Below are 20603 nucleotides of genomic sequence, written 5' to 3' on the forward strand. Positions count from 1 at the left end.
TTTAATAACCCAAAATCCAAGACATTGCGAAAAAAAAAAAAAAAAAAATCTAATTAGCCTTGTGATAATCACATTTTATAGGCCATTTCGTGTGAGGTACGAAGGCAAAGATCATATTTTATTATTACTTCCACTTTTCTATCCCAATTCATAAAAAGAACCGACCAAAAAGTAACTTTTTTATTGGATGTCAAAGACGGGAAACTATGTGCAAATCCTCATTGGATCTTACTTGTTCTTAACAACGATATTATTTATTTAAGTTTTTGGGTAATTTTAAATAAAGTAAAAATTCTTGTATTTTGTGTGAACACTGTGTGTTCGATGGATGAGTGTTACGTATACAAATGTTTATTTGATAAATTTTAATTGAGTAGACATAAAAATGGTATAAAATCAAATTAATAATCATTATGTTAAAAATGTTGAAAATTGTAAAATAAAAATAATATTTAATTTTTAGAAATGAATAAATTTTAATCAATTAGAGAGAGAGAAAGAAGACTAATTAGGGATTAAACCTAAAACACACACAAAGCATTAATCAAAATTAAGAAAAGAATATAAATAATAAATAATAAATAATAAATAATAAATAATAAATAATAAATAATAAATAAATAATAAATAATAAATAAATAAAAGGTTCTCTTCATGAGACAAGTGGGTAAACCCATCCCATGTGCTCTCATGTGGTGGTTGGCCCTATCTGGGTCCCACATTCCACTTCTCCTACCCTTCTCTCTCCTCTTTCTCTCACTATTTTTTTTTTCTTTACAATAAACAAAACTAAAAACAAGAAAATTCTCCCTTCCGGAACGCGTATGGGATGTCACGATCATGCTCGTTTAGGACGTGGCCCACGCCAAACCCTTTAATTGATTTCATGTTGTATTCTTCTACCATAATATTTTCTATTTGTATGACTATTCGACGAAATCATGTATGAGTTCACCAGACTTAATCGTCTCAAAATGTATTATAGGGGAATGCGATTAATTGTCAATTATTCCTACCTCGAGTGATATGATAATTAAGGGGTGATGTTTTCTTTGCTTATAACCATATAATGCTGCTTTCATCTTTCTTTTAACGTTGCTTTCAAAACTCTCTTTCGAAAATCTCTCTGCCCCTTCTTCTCAAGACGGGGCTAGAGGTTTGAGCATACGTTGCTCGACCGTAGGAGACGTGAATTCAAATTGGCTTGACTCACTCGAAATAGGGAGTAAAGTACCGCACAGTCGCAAAAATTAACAGCCAAGAAAAATACGATTATGACACGTCGCACATGTTCTAACAAGATTGAAAAAAAAAATCGAATTCCAAGCTCTTAACAAATGAGTTTGGTTCTTACTTCAAGACAGATAATACTCTCCTCAACGATGTGTCGACACACGACACTCTTGAATCTCGAAGAGTCTAGCTTTAAAATCCACGACTATTTCTAGTTCTAACAACACAACTACCTTGCCCAAGCTAGTAACTCAGCGAAGGTTCATTCTCAACTTTTCTTATTCTGATACCACTTATCACAATCGCACTTTAATGGCAGCGGACTTCCAATTGTGCGGCACTCACTTTTCAGCAACAAGTGAGTTAAGCCTATTCGTTCTTGCGTCGCCTACGGCCAAGCGACATACGCTCAAGCCTCTAACCCCGGTTCAAGAAGAAAGTTTTATAAAACGGGGGCAGAGAGATTTTGAAAAAGAGTTTTGAAAGCAAGATTTGAGAAACTGAAATTGGTGTTATACGAGGATGCAAACAAAAGGCAACAACAACGGTTTACTGCATATAACTATCGGGTATGGAGAAATTGACACAAAATATAGCTCTGATACCAATCGTTACAATCATACTTTTTGAACCATTAATTCGAGATGATAATTAGTGTCGTATTCGACGCGTGATCCCCGCTCTACGCCCTCTCAAAGTGATTAATAATAAATTATAAAGAAAGCCATTGGATTCTTAAAGCCCAAAATTCCCCATAGCCATCCAATTTCAATCCTCTTATTCCTTCTCCTATTGCTTCATTCCTTCCCCTATTAGGTTCTTTCTCTCTGAAAGTCTGTGTTTTTAAGCTTTATAGTGTTTGTTTGTGATCACTTAACATTATTATTAGGTCCCTCTACACAACAAAATCTCAACTTCCAAAAAGATTTGTTGTGTCAGAGAGTTAGTTGTACTAGGAATTCGAGATCCTTGTCTCTCTCTCTCTCTCTCTCTCTCGATCTTTTCTCTCTATGGCTTCTGAATCCGGTACAACCCCGATGAATTCCTCCTCTTCTTCCTTCCGCCTCGCTCGGACCTTCCTCCGATCCTTCTCCCGGATAAAATCCCGAAGACCCACCACCGCTGCCTCTCGGTCCGCTTTCGAGCTTAGACGCCGGAGTCGACGGATAAAAATCGCAGCCTACTCCTCCATGGCTCGCGTGGCTGGACCACAACGAGCATGGGCTAGAGCCCTCCTCTTCAAGCTCAATACTCGAGCTAGACATAGGACTTTGATGAGACGCCGCCGTTCAACGATGTCCTCGGCCTACCCCAACGACCATGTCGGGAAGCTCCGCCGCTTACTTCCGGGCGGGGACGGAATGGACGTGTGCACCTTGCTGGAGGAAACTGCTGACTACATCCATTGCCTCTCCGCGCAGGTTAAGGTCATGAATGCCATAGCTCATCATTTATCAACAAATTGATATCCAACACAATTTTCATCAACCATAGATCATATTCAATAAACTATACAAACAAGATGAGAGAGAAAGTAGATAGAGAGAGAGAGAGATTTTCTTTTTGTGCATATATATATATATATATATATATATATAATAATTGTGCATGCCTTGAAAAAAAGCTACACTTTTTATAGACTTTGTACTGTTTTTGTTGATGTAAATATAAAAAGGAGCCATTTTTTTTAATGAAATAGATGAATCTGAAGAACCCTTTTCTTTTTTTCTCTTGATGTTCTTATTAATAGGAACAAAAAATGAAATTTTGTATGAATTTTGTATGAATTTACAAACTTTGCATCAAATATTGAGCAAGCTGGATTTTCTCTCTCTAAAAACATGTTCTTTCCTTCTCTCTCTCTCTCTCTCTCTTGTTAGAACATATTCCTTCTCTCTCTCTCTTTCTCAAAAACATGTTTCATTGTAGGTTGGATCTTTGTCCTGTCTCACTTTCGTAAAAAAAACATGTTTGGCTAATTATTTTTGTCATGTTTGAGTAGAAAAATGTTGCAACAATTTTTTATTTTTTTGGTCTTGGATGATCCGTTTGTTCTTAGAAAGTAAGAAGTTTCTTATTTAGGGTTCGTTTGAAAAAAATTGGGGAACTGAAAAATCTAAGCACCCTAATAGTGATTTAGATAAAACTCAATATGAACTTATTCGATGGAAGATATTATCAACTTTTACTTAAAAGGCGTTAGCATAAGTATTTTTGAAATTGTATTACTAAAAAAAAATAGTCATTCAAACAACGATTTGTTACAAAAAGGAGAACGCGTTAACTGTTCGTGACCATTTATTTCTTTCTACGACCATTTTTCATATGTACAAATAGATGTCGATATCACAAAACCGAACATGATCGAGACATTAGGTTGAGACGAGAGGACAGCCCAGCTCTTTCCTTTGTTCCAAATGATTTGGTTTTCTTGTAATGGTCAAAGATGAGGGGCTAATTTATAATCAATCAATTGAAATAATGGTACCATAAATAGTGTTCAATTGACTTCAAGTGTGGAATTGTAAAGAAAATAGAATGAAAGTTTTCTTTTTCTTCTTTCCCACGTTGAAAATGTTCGGTTATCGGAAAACACAAACGAATATAAAACTTTCTGTGAACTTCTTATAAAACTTTTATAACCTGATATTCTCGTAATAAAACACTTTGAATAGCTGTAAATCTCAATATATCTCAACTGGCAAAGACATACTTTCAATTAAGAGGTTAGAGATTCAAATCTCTCAATGGTCGAATGTTAGAGATTCTAACTTAACCCTACTTCGAATGGTTAAAAATGGAGATGAACGATATTTTATTTAAATTTAAAAAAATGAATATATAAATTTGGAGCCATTCAAGGCTGATCAAATTATAGAAATACATTTCTCATAGGTACATCAAGTGTTGGGGATACAGTAAAAAGATGTTAAAATTATAAAAAAGTGCCCTCCTCACCACCAAATAATGGAAAAACCTTTAAGGTTCTCCAGCAGCTTCTGTTCCATAATTCCAAAGTAGACCAATCTCACCTCTGATCAAACCCAAAACAACAGTAACACCTGCATGTAAATCAAAACGAACGCGGTAAATTTAAGATTTGGGATATGATCTAATAGAAAAAAAAAAGATAACAAAACTTTGTTACCCAGAGTGCATGGAACTAGATAAAGGAGTGCAGGTTGGCCATGTCCATTCATTAAATATAAGCCCAAATACGTAAAGAAGAGACCTGAAAAAGGTTGATCCAATATCATTAAAGGGACTAAAATGATTAGTTCTTGTAAACTATATAATGTAGACACAACTAGATTTCAAGTCGTTTATAAAACAAGTATCTACATGTTAATCAACTTGTTACGAAGAGAGTTTGCACAAAAGAGAAATGGATAGTGGGAGAATGCTGCTAAAGAACACGTTACCGAGCTACTATATGTATATGAAGTTTCAGTTTTGTTTTTAAGATCCTCATTCCAACCATTCATATCTCCCGTTTCTTGATCATCATCAATCGCGACAATAGAGAGTCTTTGTATATTATCATCAACCAAGCTAGCATATAAAGTAGACCTATATTCTCCCGTGGTTTTTCTTTCAGTTCCATTCCCCCATCTAACCTTAAATCTAAACTTTTTTTTTCCTTTTTTTCATAAAAATAAGTTAAGAGCTGAAAAATAATTACAAAACATCTTCGCCGCCACCAAAACTATAGGGGACTATCTTAACGAGTAAACATGCTGAAAAGATAATCGAAATGAAAAAGATAATAAAAAAAAACATGCTGAAAAGGTCCTCACCAGTTCCATATCCAACGAGCAACCATGCTGAAAAGATAATCGAAATGAAAAAGATAATCGAAAAAAACATGCTGAAAAGGTCCTCACCAGTTCCATATCCAACGAGCAACCAAGGAAAATATCTATTACACTTCTCTTTCTTCTCTGCTTTATCAAATCTGGGTTAACAAACCAACATAAAGAGAATGAACTAATAAATTGGAAAAAAAAAAAAAAAAAAAATTAACATAAGTACAGAACATAACTATTAACAGTTCAAAATGGTAAACATGGTTATATTTTCATCTTTCAATATCAACATGCAAGTCCTGCATATCATTCGATCTGTCCTCCAAGGTCTAGAATTTCAGCTAGTTAAACTTTATCTTGATGGCACTAACATATGATATGTGCAATTATCGAAGTGGGTACCTACACTCTCTTAGAGAATGGACTAATTCCATAATTGCTTATTTTAGGGATCTTTGATAAATCTTCCTATTCTTTTTTAGACAGAAAACGTGGGAGCAATGTGGGAGTGAGGTTACCTCCAACCTCAAGGGAAGGAAGTAAATGCCTTCACTGCTATTTATTACTTTTCTTAAGATAAGAAGTTTTTACTTCAATCGCTAAAGTTGATAAAAACTCCAGATTAGTAAGAAACTAGTGGATATTTAGCATTTAAAATGAAACCCCTGCAACGTTAAAGTAAAAAAGAATGGTGCAAGAAGTGCTCTTCGACATCACTAATCCTGTAGCATGTAATGCATTTTCTAAACAATAAAAATTGAATTCTAATGAAGGTGAATAGTTTGATCAAATGTGTATAAGATTTAAAGAGAGGAAGTAAGGACTTCTAGGATTGAACATAAGCAGGTAACTGCTTCAACTTAGAGTTAAACAAGAGGACTTGTTTTAAATTAATGGAGAAATAAGGATTTATAGAAATATCAATCTACCATTCAAATATCAAAAGAATTGCATTATGATTTAGAACTTCCATCTTGTAGATTGTTCAATGATATGCATCACGGCTTGCATAAAAATCTTACACACAAACTGTCCTGTGTTATACTAGTGGCATTGTAATGTAAGTCACATCAGTACCTGTGTGTAAACGAAACAAGCAAACCAGGGAAGAGTATATCTCCAAATCCAATCATATCGAAGCCGCCCCAAGGGTCAAAGGTGCGAGGAACTCTCAAGAGCATTGGAATGGCTTCCCCACCACTATTGTTCCCGCGGGCAACCTGAAAAAGTTACAAACATATCCAACACGATAAATTTTATTCCATGCATTTTGGGAATTATAAAGTGGGCTAGTTGAACTTTTGAAGTAGAAAGAAATTGCATGAGATGTACATACTAACCCCAGTAAATATATTGTTAGATATTTTAATCTAACCCCATTAAACATCCTAACAATATTCCTTGTGAAAACACAATAAATTACATTATCAAGTACTTTATTTCAAGTAGATTTTTTTTTTCATGAATAAGAGTAAGGATGCAGAAGAATAAGATCTGCCAAAAATAAGCAACAAAAAAGAACATTTTCCTATTCAACAATCATTTCTATTTTGGAAGTGGCAAAGGTAGCTGATTGTGTTGATTTGAAGCGGTGATTCCTTTGGTTAAAAGAACATTAAATCCTACAAGAAAGGCCTCAGTAGTTACGAATAACTTGGATTGAATATCCAACAAATAGTTTGGATAAAGAACACCTTCGAGAAGCTTTGATATTGCTATTGGTAAGCTCAGAACAATCCAACCAAATAGTGGATTTATCTTTTAAAAATCCATTAGAAACTCTACAATCAAATATCCAAAAGAGTAGCCTTAGATACTTTAATCCATAATATTTTATTTGGCTTGGAGAGAGAGAGCTGGAATGATAGCTGAAGGATATTCATAATCGAGCTCTTACGTTCATGAAACAAAAGTAAAGTGGATCTAGAAGAAAGACGAAGGAAAAGGAAAATCTATTTCATAACCGCAGAAGCCTAATATGTGGAGGAAATCTATATTTCATATCCTGTACAATCATAATCAGTTTTATCTTCTAGCTAGATTAGACTTCTTAGCAAGATACGATTGACAAGTCAGTTTCCAAATATAGTGCCAGAAAGAAAGAATAGTAAACCCAAGCAAGAAAAATACTCAACATACAACAAGAGAACCCAAAAACATAAGGCTTTCAATACAGGTGACATACAAAACATGCCACTTGAAACCACACTATGTTCGTTTAATAGTCTCTTATTGAGTATATATCATTACACTACTTGAATTTGATTGGAAATTAAGTTCGAAGTAAATATACAGAAAAAATCATATACTTACCGCAATCATTACACTTTCTTGGAATATTACTGGGGATATGAACACCCAGAAGATGTCGTAGACAAATGCACAGCAAAGAAGTACCGTTGCTACCTGAGATAATTAAGATTGTAAGGGCCTTGAAGCAGTATATGAACCAAATGGATGAACTTGGGATACCTTAATATTAGGTAATCGGGACATCTGCAAGACTGTTATCATCAGGCAGATACCCTATTAAGAACATAAAATGTATAATGTAAGCATTGAAATAGATCTAATAAAGAGTGAAGCAGCAAGGTTACAGAAACATGAGGCTTAAAACACAGGTGACCTTAGAATGAGAACAATTTGAACGGAATGTAAAATTAAGTAAAATGGCTACACCAGTGATTGCACATGAACAATTTAAACGAGAAAAATGGGGCCAATCATGAAAATGACAATAAAATTAAAGACTAATAAATCAGCTCACATTGATATTAGAACTTTTGGACAGGAAACAACATAATCTACACCAATCATATAAGTCACAATCTCAAAGCCAAGTAATATAGTTTATGGCTTACCAAATTGACTACTAGACGATGCTGGTGAAAATTAAGACAATCTTTTAAAGAAAACTAAATAAAACTTTCACTCAAATTTATGTCGCGATCCGAATAAACATGCAAGCATGCCATTCTGCTTGATAACTTCTCATCCCACTAAAGTTGTACAATGTACATGAGACGTGAACAAAGGAAATAGAATGGTCAAAGGAAAAAATTCCAAATAACTTTTCAGAGCAAAATTCAAAAAGTCAATCAGGAAACAAAGAGAACGTAATAGAATCTTCAAAATACATAAAATCCAATATATTATTTACTCAAACAAAAAAGAAATGGCCAATTTCGCCCTCCATACACTCAAAATAAATCAGGACTGGCCTACAAAATCATATTGGAGCAAGTGAACAAACCAATTTGAATTCAAATGATTTCTCATCTCCAAGGAGAAAAGTAGATATAGGGCCCTTTTATTTCCAAAAAATATGCTCGAAACAACTCTCGCCATCAGTGAATATGATGACTAAGAGATTAATTAGAAGAACAAAAGAAAGCAAAAAGGATACTTACAAGAATATTTTGGCCAGCCCAAGAGTATGATGAACGTCGATTCAGAGCCCAGACGGCAGCAAATGTTATACAACAAAGCAGCACAACAAATGAAAGAACAGAGATTTCCCCTATTAAAGGCAAATTCAGAGTCTTCTTCCCACAATTTTTGCATCTACTGCTCAATGAATGATATAAACAAGAAAAATTATAGAAAGAAACCATATAAACAACTCATAAGTTGTAGGAATAAATATGCAAGCAAACATACCTCAATATAAGTCCTAATATACAGGAATGCATACCCTGCAAGGTAAGCCTTCACAAGTTATTAAAGACATTAAAGAGCTGTGATAAAAACACACTAAAAGACAACCCATTAAAAAGAAAATATTTGAATGGAATGTGGACAGAAACTACTCTGATCAGAAAAACTATAATATCCCACGGTAAGACCCTGTTAAGTATCAAAATTCAAGTGGACATTCAAAAATCGTCGCATTGCCACCAGTACTATTTGTCGTCGACAGACTACCATAGACTAATCGCCTTTGTTGTGTCCTTGTACACAATCTCAATTCAGCATCCGTCCTCGTTCTCAATCTTATTCTTTGGGTCTAGTTTGTGAAAGATCTTTTATCTCCATGATTGGTTAACTTCAGTAGCCCGTCGTGGCCACTTCCACTGTCAACACCGACTTCTTCCTTAGTCATTGATTTTGCACTGTCTATCAATTTCATTGTCATTCATTCGGCAACCGTCCGAAGGACTCTCAAATTCGTATTTTGCCTTTCTTTTCGATTATTTATTTATTTTCTTTTGTTATGGCTGAAAGGAGTTGCTGTGTTGATAATAAGTACTTTAGCATTTAGTTTGAAGATGGTGTCTTCTTTGTTCAAGATGTGAAGAACAAGATGATTATTCCTTCATCGTTATCATATTTACGCTGGTTGTAAGGCTTGCTTGTAGATCTTTTGCTTCTTCCAGTATCTAAGAACTTTCTCAAGCAAACTAGAGATGATAGTGGTACAACTCATTTGTCAAAATGAAGGTTTTGTTTTGGCTGGTTCATTGATTCAAGTCTTTGTGAATTTCTTAAAAAAAGGTTGGTATATTTTTTGGGAAATGCTAAAAGACTTCCTCAAGAATTCTCATGTTTCAAAGGATTTAGTTAAATTGTCTTAAAGAGATTTTTTTTTTCTTTCGGTTGTAGTGTGGGGGATGTATCCAAAGAACATAAATGGAAAGCTGAGGATTGGGTTTCCAGCCAATGAGATCTCAATAGATTTTTTAAGTAAGGCTGAAAAGTTCCATTTCTGATTCTCAATGGGTTTGAAAGACAAAGAAGTGGTGAAAATAAATTTCAAAGAGCTAATGGTTGTTTTTAGATTGTATGCTCACAACAATTAGAAGGAGATTAAAAATGCTTTGGAAGATCACTTTAAGAACTCTGCTTCAATTAATCCTTTCCAGGCAGACGAGGCTTTACTAAATTTTAAGGGTGGAAACTCATCAAAGGCTTTTGATTTTGAAAGTAATTAGAGACTCTATGGTGATTAACATTTGCTTATCTAAAGGTAGCCTCAAGAAAAAGCAAAGTCATTTGAATTTTCTTGAAGGTTGTGTAATGGATCTCCATCAAGAATTTGTTTCTAACCTTTTGGGATCGTAGCACGTTTGAATCTATTTGTCATAACTTTGGTGGTCTTGAGAGTATATCTTCCAAGACTCTTAATATGTTAGATTGCAATGAGGCTTGTATAGAAGTCAAGAAGAATTTGTGGTTTTCTTCACGCTTCAATAGAAATCAAGGATTAAAAAATAGGGAGAATATGTTTATTAGATTTGGTGTTGTCACTACCTTGGATCCTCCAAATATCATTATCAGAATGACAATCGAAATGTAGATCGAATAGGCACCATTCTGCATTCTCGGGCAATAAATAATTATATAAAATTATAATACTTGAAGAAGAAAATGTGATGATAGCATCCAAGGCGAGGATCAAGTAGGAAAATGAACTATACTTCCAAAATGGTGTTCATTTTCTCACAACAAAGAATTACTATCCTAGTTTAGAACAAATCTCAAAACATACATGCAAGAGTTATGTCATTACCTCAACACCACCAATGCAGAACATTATAATCAACAGCCAAACGAACCACGAGGACATAAAGAAATATAGCAGCACCAAGAAACTAGATGCCGAAATGACAAATACTACTGCACTCTGTACATTAATATCCAGAGTTTCATTATCAAAGTCATCTTTGCCTGCTTCGATATTGGAAGGTCCCTGGTCAAAGAAAATAAAAAGAGAGAGAGAAGTGCGTAAGATCAGAAAAAGGCATAATTTCAAGAGAAAAGGGATGTCATCCCGAAAGAAAATTTATCAAAGTGAATGGTAGGAAAGTAAAATAATCTACCATGGAAAAATAATTTTTATTCTTTAAGTCAACACATTAAAGACCAATTTCATAGTGATGTGTAATCTACAAATAGACTGTAGATTCTTCAATCTAGAGTTACCCGGAAACAAACATCTATTCCTCATAGCAAAGCAACCTACGTCATCTAACCATGAGTTGCAGAAAATCATGAAAAAAATAAAATAAAAACTGAGTACTCATTCCGATGCATGATCTTGACATCAATCAAAGCCTTAATTGTGGATGAAACAATGAGAAAATTTTCAAGACTTGCTTTACACCTAGAAGCAATATTTTGTTCCCCCACAACGATGAATTATGAGTGCACCTTTGGTGATAATTCATTATAGCGCTCCTCGGTCTGCTGAGCAGTGATGTCTGACCAAAGTGTAGCACATGCAACTGTTCCAACAGACATCATCCACAAAAACACAACAGAGAAGTCCACAACTGGTCGCTTTGGAGCATATAATAGAAGTTCCACTGTAAGGACAAAGGTAATTAGAACTTAACACGTTGGAGAACAAAATTTATCAACAAGATAATTATTTGAATGTCACTAATTCCAGTAATGATTGGTCACTTCGCCTTCCATACAGTGTTTACTTAGGTTGGATTCTTCACCAGCATCTTCAAGGTGAAGAAGGCAAAAGAAGAAAAAAGGAAGTGAAGTGATGATTAAACTCTCATGGTGCTCGGTCACCTTTAATTCTCATTGTGGTTGATCACCTGCATAAGGAAACCCAATTTATTCCCTTCTTAGAAAAGTAATCCCAATGTATTCCCCTTTAAAAACCATATACTTCTCATATAGCACCCAAATCTTTTCTTTGATGGGTTGTTCGCCATCTTGGCCTAAGCCAAGACAAGATTTTTGTGAGTTCTTTTTTCCTTGAATAATTACTTAAATATCAGGGTACTTAATTCAAGTGAAGAACAATGTATCAATCCCCTACTTGATTTAGCAAACGAAGGTTGATAATTGTGGTTTGAAAACCAAATTATGATACTAAACAATGGCTCCTACTCTTAAACAGTGGTCTCAATGGATAGCTTGGCAAGAGATAAATTAAACAGCACCTCTAATCATACATCATACTTCCAGTTGACTCCATTTAAGGTGTTATATGGGCAAGCCCCTTCTTCCATTCTTCCATGTATAATGGTGACACCTATAACAGAGCAACTGACTCAAATTCCTTTGAGAGAAGTTAGTTCTAAGATCTGAGGCCATCATAAGCATCCCAAAGATTTTGAGCTAGGTGCCCTCTCATTTAGCAGGATTCAAGTCAATCATTTTGGCATATTCATCTATATTGACAAAAAAGAACCATCTTTAGCTTAAGATTTAATCTTAAATATGAAATACCGAGTAAACCAGAGCACATAACGTGATAATTTAAAAAAATTTCATGAACTTTGAAAATGCATGAATAGAAAGGCTCACCTCTCTTGCCGTCGGTTATAGATTTTGTAATAGTTTCTCCGCTGCTCTTGGGAAGCATCACAACAGGAATAGAAATGTTAAGGGCAGTGTCTTTTTCAGAACAGACCATCTTGTAAAGATCTAGGTCAACAGTAAAACAGTTTACAAATTCAATATCTAAAAGTCAGGCCGTTAACTTCTTCATAAATTTAAATGACATTTTCAGATTATTCAACCAAGCATTGTGAACATATGAAGAGTTAATAACACTCATGCTAAACTACAATTCTTATCCGCCTTAGACAAATTTATCATGCGCTGAAAACAACACAGATAATTACAAAGTCCAGATAAAATAATATATAAGGAAACGTCCGTACATTCAAGATTAAGAAGGAAATTCTAAAGACTTGAACAGACTACATAATCTTTACGGTTTTCTCTTCGAATTTTACACTGTAGTTTAAAAGGCTTGGTCCAAACAAGCAAGTTATCTCGGTCCAAAATATAGGGATTGTGTATTTTTCTCTTTTATTTGTTCCCTTTTAAATTTAAAGTATACTTCTGTTAAAAAAGAAAAAATTCATTGATGTATGAATTACGAAAGAGGGGAGAAAAGGGAGTGAAGTGGGGCAAAAACAGCTAGAGGTGTTTGGTTGCAATCGGGATGGGGGATTGGGGTTCTTCATAGAAGGTGAGATCAAGGGCTAAGTGAAGATGTTGGAGGGTTTAATCAAGGTGAGGAGTTCTAGGATGAGAAAGAGTGGTCAATCGAAAGGCTAGAGAGAGAGTCCTTTGTGTCCGATTCTACAAAAGTCAAAGGGTTGGTTGAAGTGGATCCCATAAACCCTAATCGTAAATTTGTGGGCCCTATCGAAAGAGAGATCCGAGGGATAACTGGGGTTGATCGATTCAGGTGAAAGGCACGTGAGCAAAGTTTATTTCCTTTTGAAAATATGCCTGAAAATTTAGGGAAGGATTTTAGTGATCGAGGATAATCCTTGGTTTTAGGGGAATTTTCCAAAATCGGTACCTTTGAATTCAAATTATTAGTAGGTTGCTTCTCTCCCCTCTTTATTGGTGAATCAGAAATTCAAAACAATCCACAATCCCTAATGGTTGAGGTTCTGAAGCTGCATTGCGAATTCTTCTCTGACAAGTGAAGAAGGCAGCTTAATGATAATGGAATGAAACAAACAGAGTTAGATTTGACTTTGATTTGTGCCTCCATAAGACTGATCCTTACGTTTATACGGCAGGAAATACCGATGAACCTCCACTTTTATCTCCAATAAAACAGAATATTGGGCCTACCCACAGGGTAAAAACAATCATTCGTCCATGAGAGTTTATCATACAGTCTTGTGGATAGGTATGCATTATACTCGAAGGGTAAAACTTCAACATATGACTGCCAATGAGGGTCCAATAATGGAATTGCCAAGAATGGGTTGTCACGAAGGTTACATCTTTCAGAAGGAGAAAAGTCAAAGCCGCTCTTTGGGAAAGTTTTTGAAAAATAAGTCTGATCAGATGTACAATGTCGAGCTCGAAATTCTAATATTCATTATATGATGTTAAATCACCAACCAACCAAAATCTTAAGCTGCTGGGTTAGGTTAAATTTAATTATATCAACATTCTCCCTCACATGTGGGCTTCAAAGTTTATAGAAGGCTCAACAAGGAGAAATCAAATATAAAATTGGGCAGGAAATAACATTAGAGGGGTTTAAACTCATGACCAACTACTCTGATTCCATGTTAAATCACCAATTAACCCAAATATTTAAGCTGATGGATTATGGTAAACTTAATTGTACCAACAAGCCAAAATAGGGTTGTGGAATTGGATAAGAAAAGTCTAATTGGGCCCAAGCCCATGGGTATTGGTCACGGTCTTATCAAGCTCACACCCTCTAAGGAAACCCCCCAAGCCATTTGAGTGTTAGATCGTGGGGAGGACCCTCCAGCTAAGGCTAGTAGCTTGATTGCACCTAAGAATTGGAGTGGGCCTTCCCATTCGCCGCAGGTTGGGCCGTCGAATGAAGACTGAATATTTTAGAGAAACCAGGTTTGAGGAGGAGATGGGTCAGGTCGTGAATAGTTTTACGGAAATAAGAAAGGAATCTGATGGTTACATTTCCGACCCATCCGTAGCCAGTTTTCCTAAAGATTAATCTTTCCTTTCATTGCCGGTGATGAAGAAGTCTAATCAGTATGATCTTAAGTTATTGTTCGACAGGGAGGGGAGAGGAAGGAGCCTTTATACTAATTTTTCCAGCCATTTCTCCATTGCCAGAATCTTCTGGAGTTCATCCCTTCTCCCTTCCAGTTCTTTTTCGTTCATCTCCAAGCGCTATTCCAATATCTTTTCAGCCATTTTCTTGTGATTTCTCCATTCTCAACATTGTCTGATACTTTACTGATAAGTATCGTATGCATTCTTTTTGTGTGGCCAAAACAGTAACCAAAAGTGCGCAATTCACCCCACAAAAGTTCCCGCCAATTTGAGGGGCTGAAGGTCTCTCCAAAACACTACACCTTTTACAAGAGAACAAATGGCCCCTACATTCCCATCCGCCTATAATCAGGTGCGTCTTCTCTAACTAACTACCGACCCCTAGTTTCCCTTTTTAAAGCTTCTTCACATTCATATTTACATTAATTGACTTTTGACACTTCTTCACATATGCATTAACAATTGGAGTCTAACATACCCACTCTGTCCTCAAGTTAAATCTAGGAAAATAAAATACCTAATATGCACCCAACACAATATTTTATAGCTCTAGTAAAGTGTCAACCTTCGTTGTCATTTATTACCAACAGAGCTGAAGCACCCCCTGCCTGTGCAATTTCGGCCTTAATTGTGAAGTCACATTCCCCACGTAAAGCCAAGGCAGCTGATCTAGATAGCTGCAGAGAGAGAGAGAGGGAAAAGAAAATACAAAAGTAAAGTAAATAATAACTGTTAATGGCTTGGGAAGACACGAGTGATTTGACATCAATTCAGGTAAGTAAAGTAAAACAAATAGACAATATCTTCATGTCTAAAATGTTAATTCAAAAAATTGAAAGGGCTAAAAAGCCAAATCAAATCAATCAGCTAACCTAACATTAAACACTCTATGAACTAGTGAAACCACAATAACAGGTTCAGTTTTGAATTTAAAAATAAAATAAAATAATATATATTCCATGACCCACACCAGAGTAGTTGTAGACTAGATAATGCCATGGACCAGTTCTTTTTTCATAAAAGAACCAACTTTCATTGAGAAAGAAATGAAAGAAAACACCGGCATACAAAAAAACTAAGCCCACAAAAGGGGATCCCCGAGTAAAACAAGACCTAAAGAGTAATTACAAAAAAAAAAAAAAAAAAAAAAAAAAAAAAAAAAAAAAAAAAAAAAAAAAAAAAAAAAAAAAAAAAAAAAAAAAAANAAGAAATCGTCACTAATGCCCAGAAATAACATTAAACTTTGTTAGGGACCACACTTCAAAAGGGTCCTTCTCAACTCCCCTAAAAGTTCCAATGTTTCACTTACCACAAAGGCCCCATGACAAAGCATACAAACCAACTCGCCACAAAAGCCTACCCTTCTCGCGAAAAGGCAGATGTAGGAAGAACTCCTCAATCATCTCTCGTGATATCTTTCTCTAGCTCACTAAAACCAAACTATCCAAAAAAATAATTCCAGACGGACCGCGGAAAATTGCAACTCCACAACAAATGATCCAGATCTTCCTCTATCTTCCAATAGAGAATGCAACAAAACGAGTTAACCAATGAAGGCATCTTTCTCATAGGTCTATAAAGTGAAAAATTTAACCTGTCAAGTGAACAATTCAATCTCTATGGAATTTTCACTTTTCACAGATAAGAAAAGATAGACTCACTAGGGGGAGAGATTCAACAACCAACAAAAAAAATAAGCTACATGAAAATCCCTTAGACGGGATGGGGATCCAACAATGAATATCCCTCTTCCCAAGCCTAACAGGAGCTCCTCAATCAACGAAAGAAAGATACAACATTTGTCGGTTCCCTATCAGTCAAAGCACAATGATACTCGTACAGTTAAAAATCCCACCAAAATTTATCTCAATAATCCAAGGAGAATGGAGCATTTGTACTTGGTGAATTCATATGCATTCTTTTGTTGGGGTTGTGAGTTTGCGTACTTGCTTCTCCAAAATTTGCTTTCGAACATATGGGGAGAAGAGCACCCCGTGCTCCCTAGAACAGAAAGGCAAACCGTGAACCCCTTCAATCAAAAAACCCATCAAAGACCCTGGCCGAATTCCTTGTGAGCTCCCTTCCTCCACCAAAACCCTTCCTTTTAAGTCTTCTCTCTCGCCATCAAACTAAGTATTGAAGATTTAAAGGATTTATAACCTTCATAAAAGGAGTGGATGGTCCAACCCATACCTTTACTCCTTTCCTAACGGCTTTGAACACCCAAACACAAAGGCCCATTCCATTTCCTTAGCATCTTTGACCACTTTAAACTCACCTATCAATGCATTCCAGCCCTTGCTATTCAGACCCTCAAGATTTAAAAAAAAAAAAGACCTTCTACATTCAAACTTCTCCAAGGACGAGAGGTCATATCTCCACTTCGAATTGGACAGAACTTGAAAGAAGATAAACTATTGAAACCAGTCCTCTTCTTCTCTAAAAACCAGACGAGTCACTGACCTTTGAAGCTTCCACAAGAAAGTCACGAACCCAAGCTACCATTCATCGCTGCTCATCCTTGTCATATTTTAGAGAGATATAGAGAGAGATTTACATCCGCCCTTCTAGCTTCAAACAACCTTCCACATAAACAATGGGAAACGAATGTACCAGTTTTGTATTGCAATTAAAATCTTGAAACAGTGTGAAATGAATGTACACGGTTTCTAAATAGGTTCCTTTTGATTACGATTATATTGAGGTAGTGGAACCTGATTTGGCTGTTTTTCCAGACTGGAAACTTTCACTTGTTTCTAGCTCCATTCATCCAGAATATTTTGCAATATGCTTGAATAAGGTCATCTTATGGAATATGCATAGAATTTTATATAAGAAAAATATTGAACTTTGAAAAAAGTGAAGGCTACCGCTCATAATGGACAGTTTTGTAGTTGGCTAGTTGTTTCTATCTCAGTTCATCCTTGGTTTGTTTGGTTTGATTCCGCAAGATTTCAAGTCTCGTCATGGTGTTCTCTCTCCAGACCTTTGATGATCTTTTCTTCTTAAATTTATGTCTTATTTGGGATGCTTTCTTATTTTCTTTGTGTTTTATCTTCTTTTTTTTTATCTTATTCTTGTTTTATGTATTCTCTCCCCTGTGAAGTTTGAATCTATTGAGAATTAGTCTCTTTTCATTTTTCGATAAAATAATTTGTTTGTTTCAAAAAAAGAAAAAAGAGTTACAAGTATTAATGATAATCTCTTCCAATGGACGCGTGAAAAATTATAAAACAGCACTAATTAATATTACCATGATTATACAGAAGCATAATAAAACGTCTCAAACATAATCACTTAAACCTAAGGTGATGTAGCTCTTTAGTTCCCTTGCTACTATCCCCTTTCCTTTTGTATAGCCGAGGGCTATTTCTGTTAATCAGTTCTGATTAGTTTGTTGGTTCTTAAGTTATTAAGTTGTTAATTGTTAGTTAGAAGTTGTTTGGCTTCTGTCCACTAGTATAATACTGGTATACCCTTTTCCATCATTCAATAATAAATGTAATCTCTTCTTGGGTAATACACCAAAAGGTCAATTTTAACAATCAATGTAGCAAGAACAGTTATCATCACCTTTGAAGAACTAGAACAGCCATTTATAGGATTCATAAAAACAGCTGGCAATTTGAGATCATCTTCAGCCTGAGAAGGCAGCAAAGCCCCAAATCTTGCAGTTAAACCAACTAAGGTTTCATCTTCCGCATCATTAACCCAGATCTTAACTTTGACCTGAAGAATGTGCAACAAAAAGACAAATTTAGTTTCTTTACATGCTTAAAGGGAAACGTCTCATTATGATACTCATTCAGAAGTTCAAATGCTTAAGTTATATAAAAATAAAATAAAAAAATATCACAAAAATGTGGCAGTCAATAATCACTTGTCAATCTTGTCTTCTAGCATAATTTTTTTTTTAAATAAGAAAATACTTCCATCTCCTCCCACTTGCTAAATGAGAACCCTCCCCTTATCAACTCTTACCTACAAAAAGCTCCTCATAATCCTCTCTAAATTCTTGCCAACAGCTAATGGAAACATGGAGCCTAAACAAGAAGATGAAGTAAATGAGAAGTCAAAATTCACTCAAAACAAAATGAACAAAAGTAAGTCGACCCACCTTAAATAAGAAATTCTTCTCCCAAGTAAAAGTTGCTCTTTTAACATTTTTCAAAATGAGGTTCCTAAACAACAAACTCATAGGATTATGACCAAGGAAGTTCAAAATAAGAACAAGGGATATAACCTATCTTGCAATCCACTAAAGAAGCTTAGCCAGCTTATAAGGATCACAATTAATGTGCAGAACCAAACACTTGCTTCTATTATTCTTCTAGCTAGAAGTATACTCGAAAAATTACAAAATTCAGATAAGATTAACAATAGACTCTTCCTTGTCAGAGCAAAAAAGATATGTCATTAGGAAACTGAAGATCCGATCAATGTAGGCTATCTTTCCCACTTTAATCCCCTGAATAATAATTTTCTCCACTCCCCCTGGAAACACTCTACTCAAAATATCCACAACCAACAAGAAAAGATAAGGGGAAAAGAAGATCACATTTTCTTAGGATTCTCGAGGCTAGAATCCAACCTCTCATCTTGCCCTTAATAAGAATAGGTAGAATGATCTCCTCTTAAAACCAAAGCATTTCTTCCAAAGCACTTTATTGAAGAAGTCCCTACACACGTGGTCCTAAGTCTTTTCAAAATTGATCTTCGAGATAACACTCTCCTGATTATGGCTCCTATAATCTTCAATAGCTTAATTAGTAATAAGAACTTTATTCAACTCACGTCAATAACGGCTCCTTAAGAATAAAAAATCGTATTATGAATGACCTTCCTCAATCAATCGACCAAGACCTTAGCAGTGATTTTATATACACTCGTAACCAGACTAATGAACTTGAAATCCTTGGCTTTCCTCATCCTTACCTTCCTAGAAATAAGACAAACATAGATTTCATTCAAGGAGTCATCGTGAACCTCTCTCATAAAAATCACGAAGACCTTGTAGAAATCATCCTTGATGCAATCCTAGTCATCCTAGTAGAAGGAAATAGTGAAACCATCTGGAGGTGGAGCTTTATTCCTTTCAACCCCAAAAACCACCCTCCTAATCTCTTCCAAGGACAAAGGAGATTCCAAAGCTTATTGATCCAAACCACTTTTTCAAGAATCGCCATAGAAAATTACTGTTATTAAAATTAAACAACAAACAGGCGAAAGCAATTACTTCGTATCTATTTGTAGTCCTGAAAATAAACGCAGACGAAACTCAAAACCGTAATCTCAATCACATTGCAGAACGCTAGATGCTTTAGCTAAATCCTTTCAGAAATCATGCGTAAGTCTCACACCACGATCATCCATCCCAAAATAAACAAACAAACAAACAAACAAACAATAGGAATAGATACAGCCAACGCTAAAACGATCAGAATCGAAGATGCCAGATAAATGACAAACAACAATAACAAAACGAGGGAGGGTGGGAGTACCATTTCAAATGGATTATTGCAATTGCCAGACTTGGGAGCGGGGACATCCTCAGCGAAGACACACGATATACCGAAGAGAAAAAGGATAAACAGGATTGAAAAGAGATGGATATTTGGACATCTCGCCGGAGAAGAAGAGAACGCCATGTGAGTCCCCGTGTTCCCTCGGATTTAGATGGTAAAACGGGTGGGAGGGGAAGAGGGAAGAATGCAACGGATGGCGTTTTCTTCCCCTGTATCTTTTACCCGTTTGAACAGAGCAAATTTCTAGCTTAAAAACGGAATTACAAAATTGGGTTTTTTTATTTTTTTATTTTATTTAAATTAAATTATTAAAACAATCAAATTATAATTGATAAAAATAGGGTACCATTGGTAAATAGCATACACCCAGTTACCTTAAATTGTGTACGGTGCACATAATTTCCTCAAAATAGTTCGTTAAAACAATATTATTATTTTATTGTTGCTATTTTATTTCAATTATATATATATTCGAAGTTTTTAAATTTTAATTAATTAATATTCCTAATATCTTTTAACTTTTAATAAATAAATAAATAAATAAATAATA

At 35.2% G+C, this 20603-nt stretch overlaps 1 protein-coding gene across 1 annotated transcript; it reads right to left on the reverse strand.

Moving 5' to 3' along the window:
- Positions 1 to 4053: 4053 nt before the first annotated feature.
- On the reverse strand, positions 4054 to 20256 carry LOC111778486 (signal peptide peptidase-like 5). Its single transcript, XM_023658344.1, has 14 exons — positions 20030 to 20256; positions 18102 to 18257; positions 15094 to 15205; positions 12309 to 12428; positions 11190 to 11344; positions 10549 to 10728; positions 8700 to 8734; positions 8450 to 8606; positions 7512 to 7565; positions 7353 to 7445; positions 6117 to 6259; positions 5118 to 5188; positions 4382 to 4465; positions 4054 to 4295 (listed from the first exon to the last, which is right to left on the reverse strand). Exons 1-14 carry the CDS (start codon positions 20174 to 20176, stop codon positions 4213 to 4215), a joined length of 1590 nt encoding a protein of 529 aa, XP_023514112.1. The 5' UTR covers positions 20177 to 20256; the 3' UTR covers positions 4054 to 4212.
- Between the last annotated feature and the right edge of the window lie 347 nt (positions 20257 to 20603).

Source organism: Cucurbita pepo, chromosome LG17, assembly GCF_002806865.2.
Source record: "Cucurbita pepo subsp. pepo cultivar mu-cu-16 chromosome LG17, ASM280686v2, whole genome shotgun sequence".
NCBI classification, from domain to species: domain Eukaryota; kingdom Viridiplantae; phylum Streptophyta; class Magnoliopsida; order Cucurbitales; family Cucurbitaceae; genus Cucurbita; species Cucurbita pepo.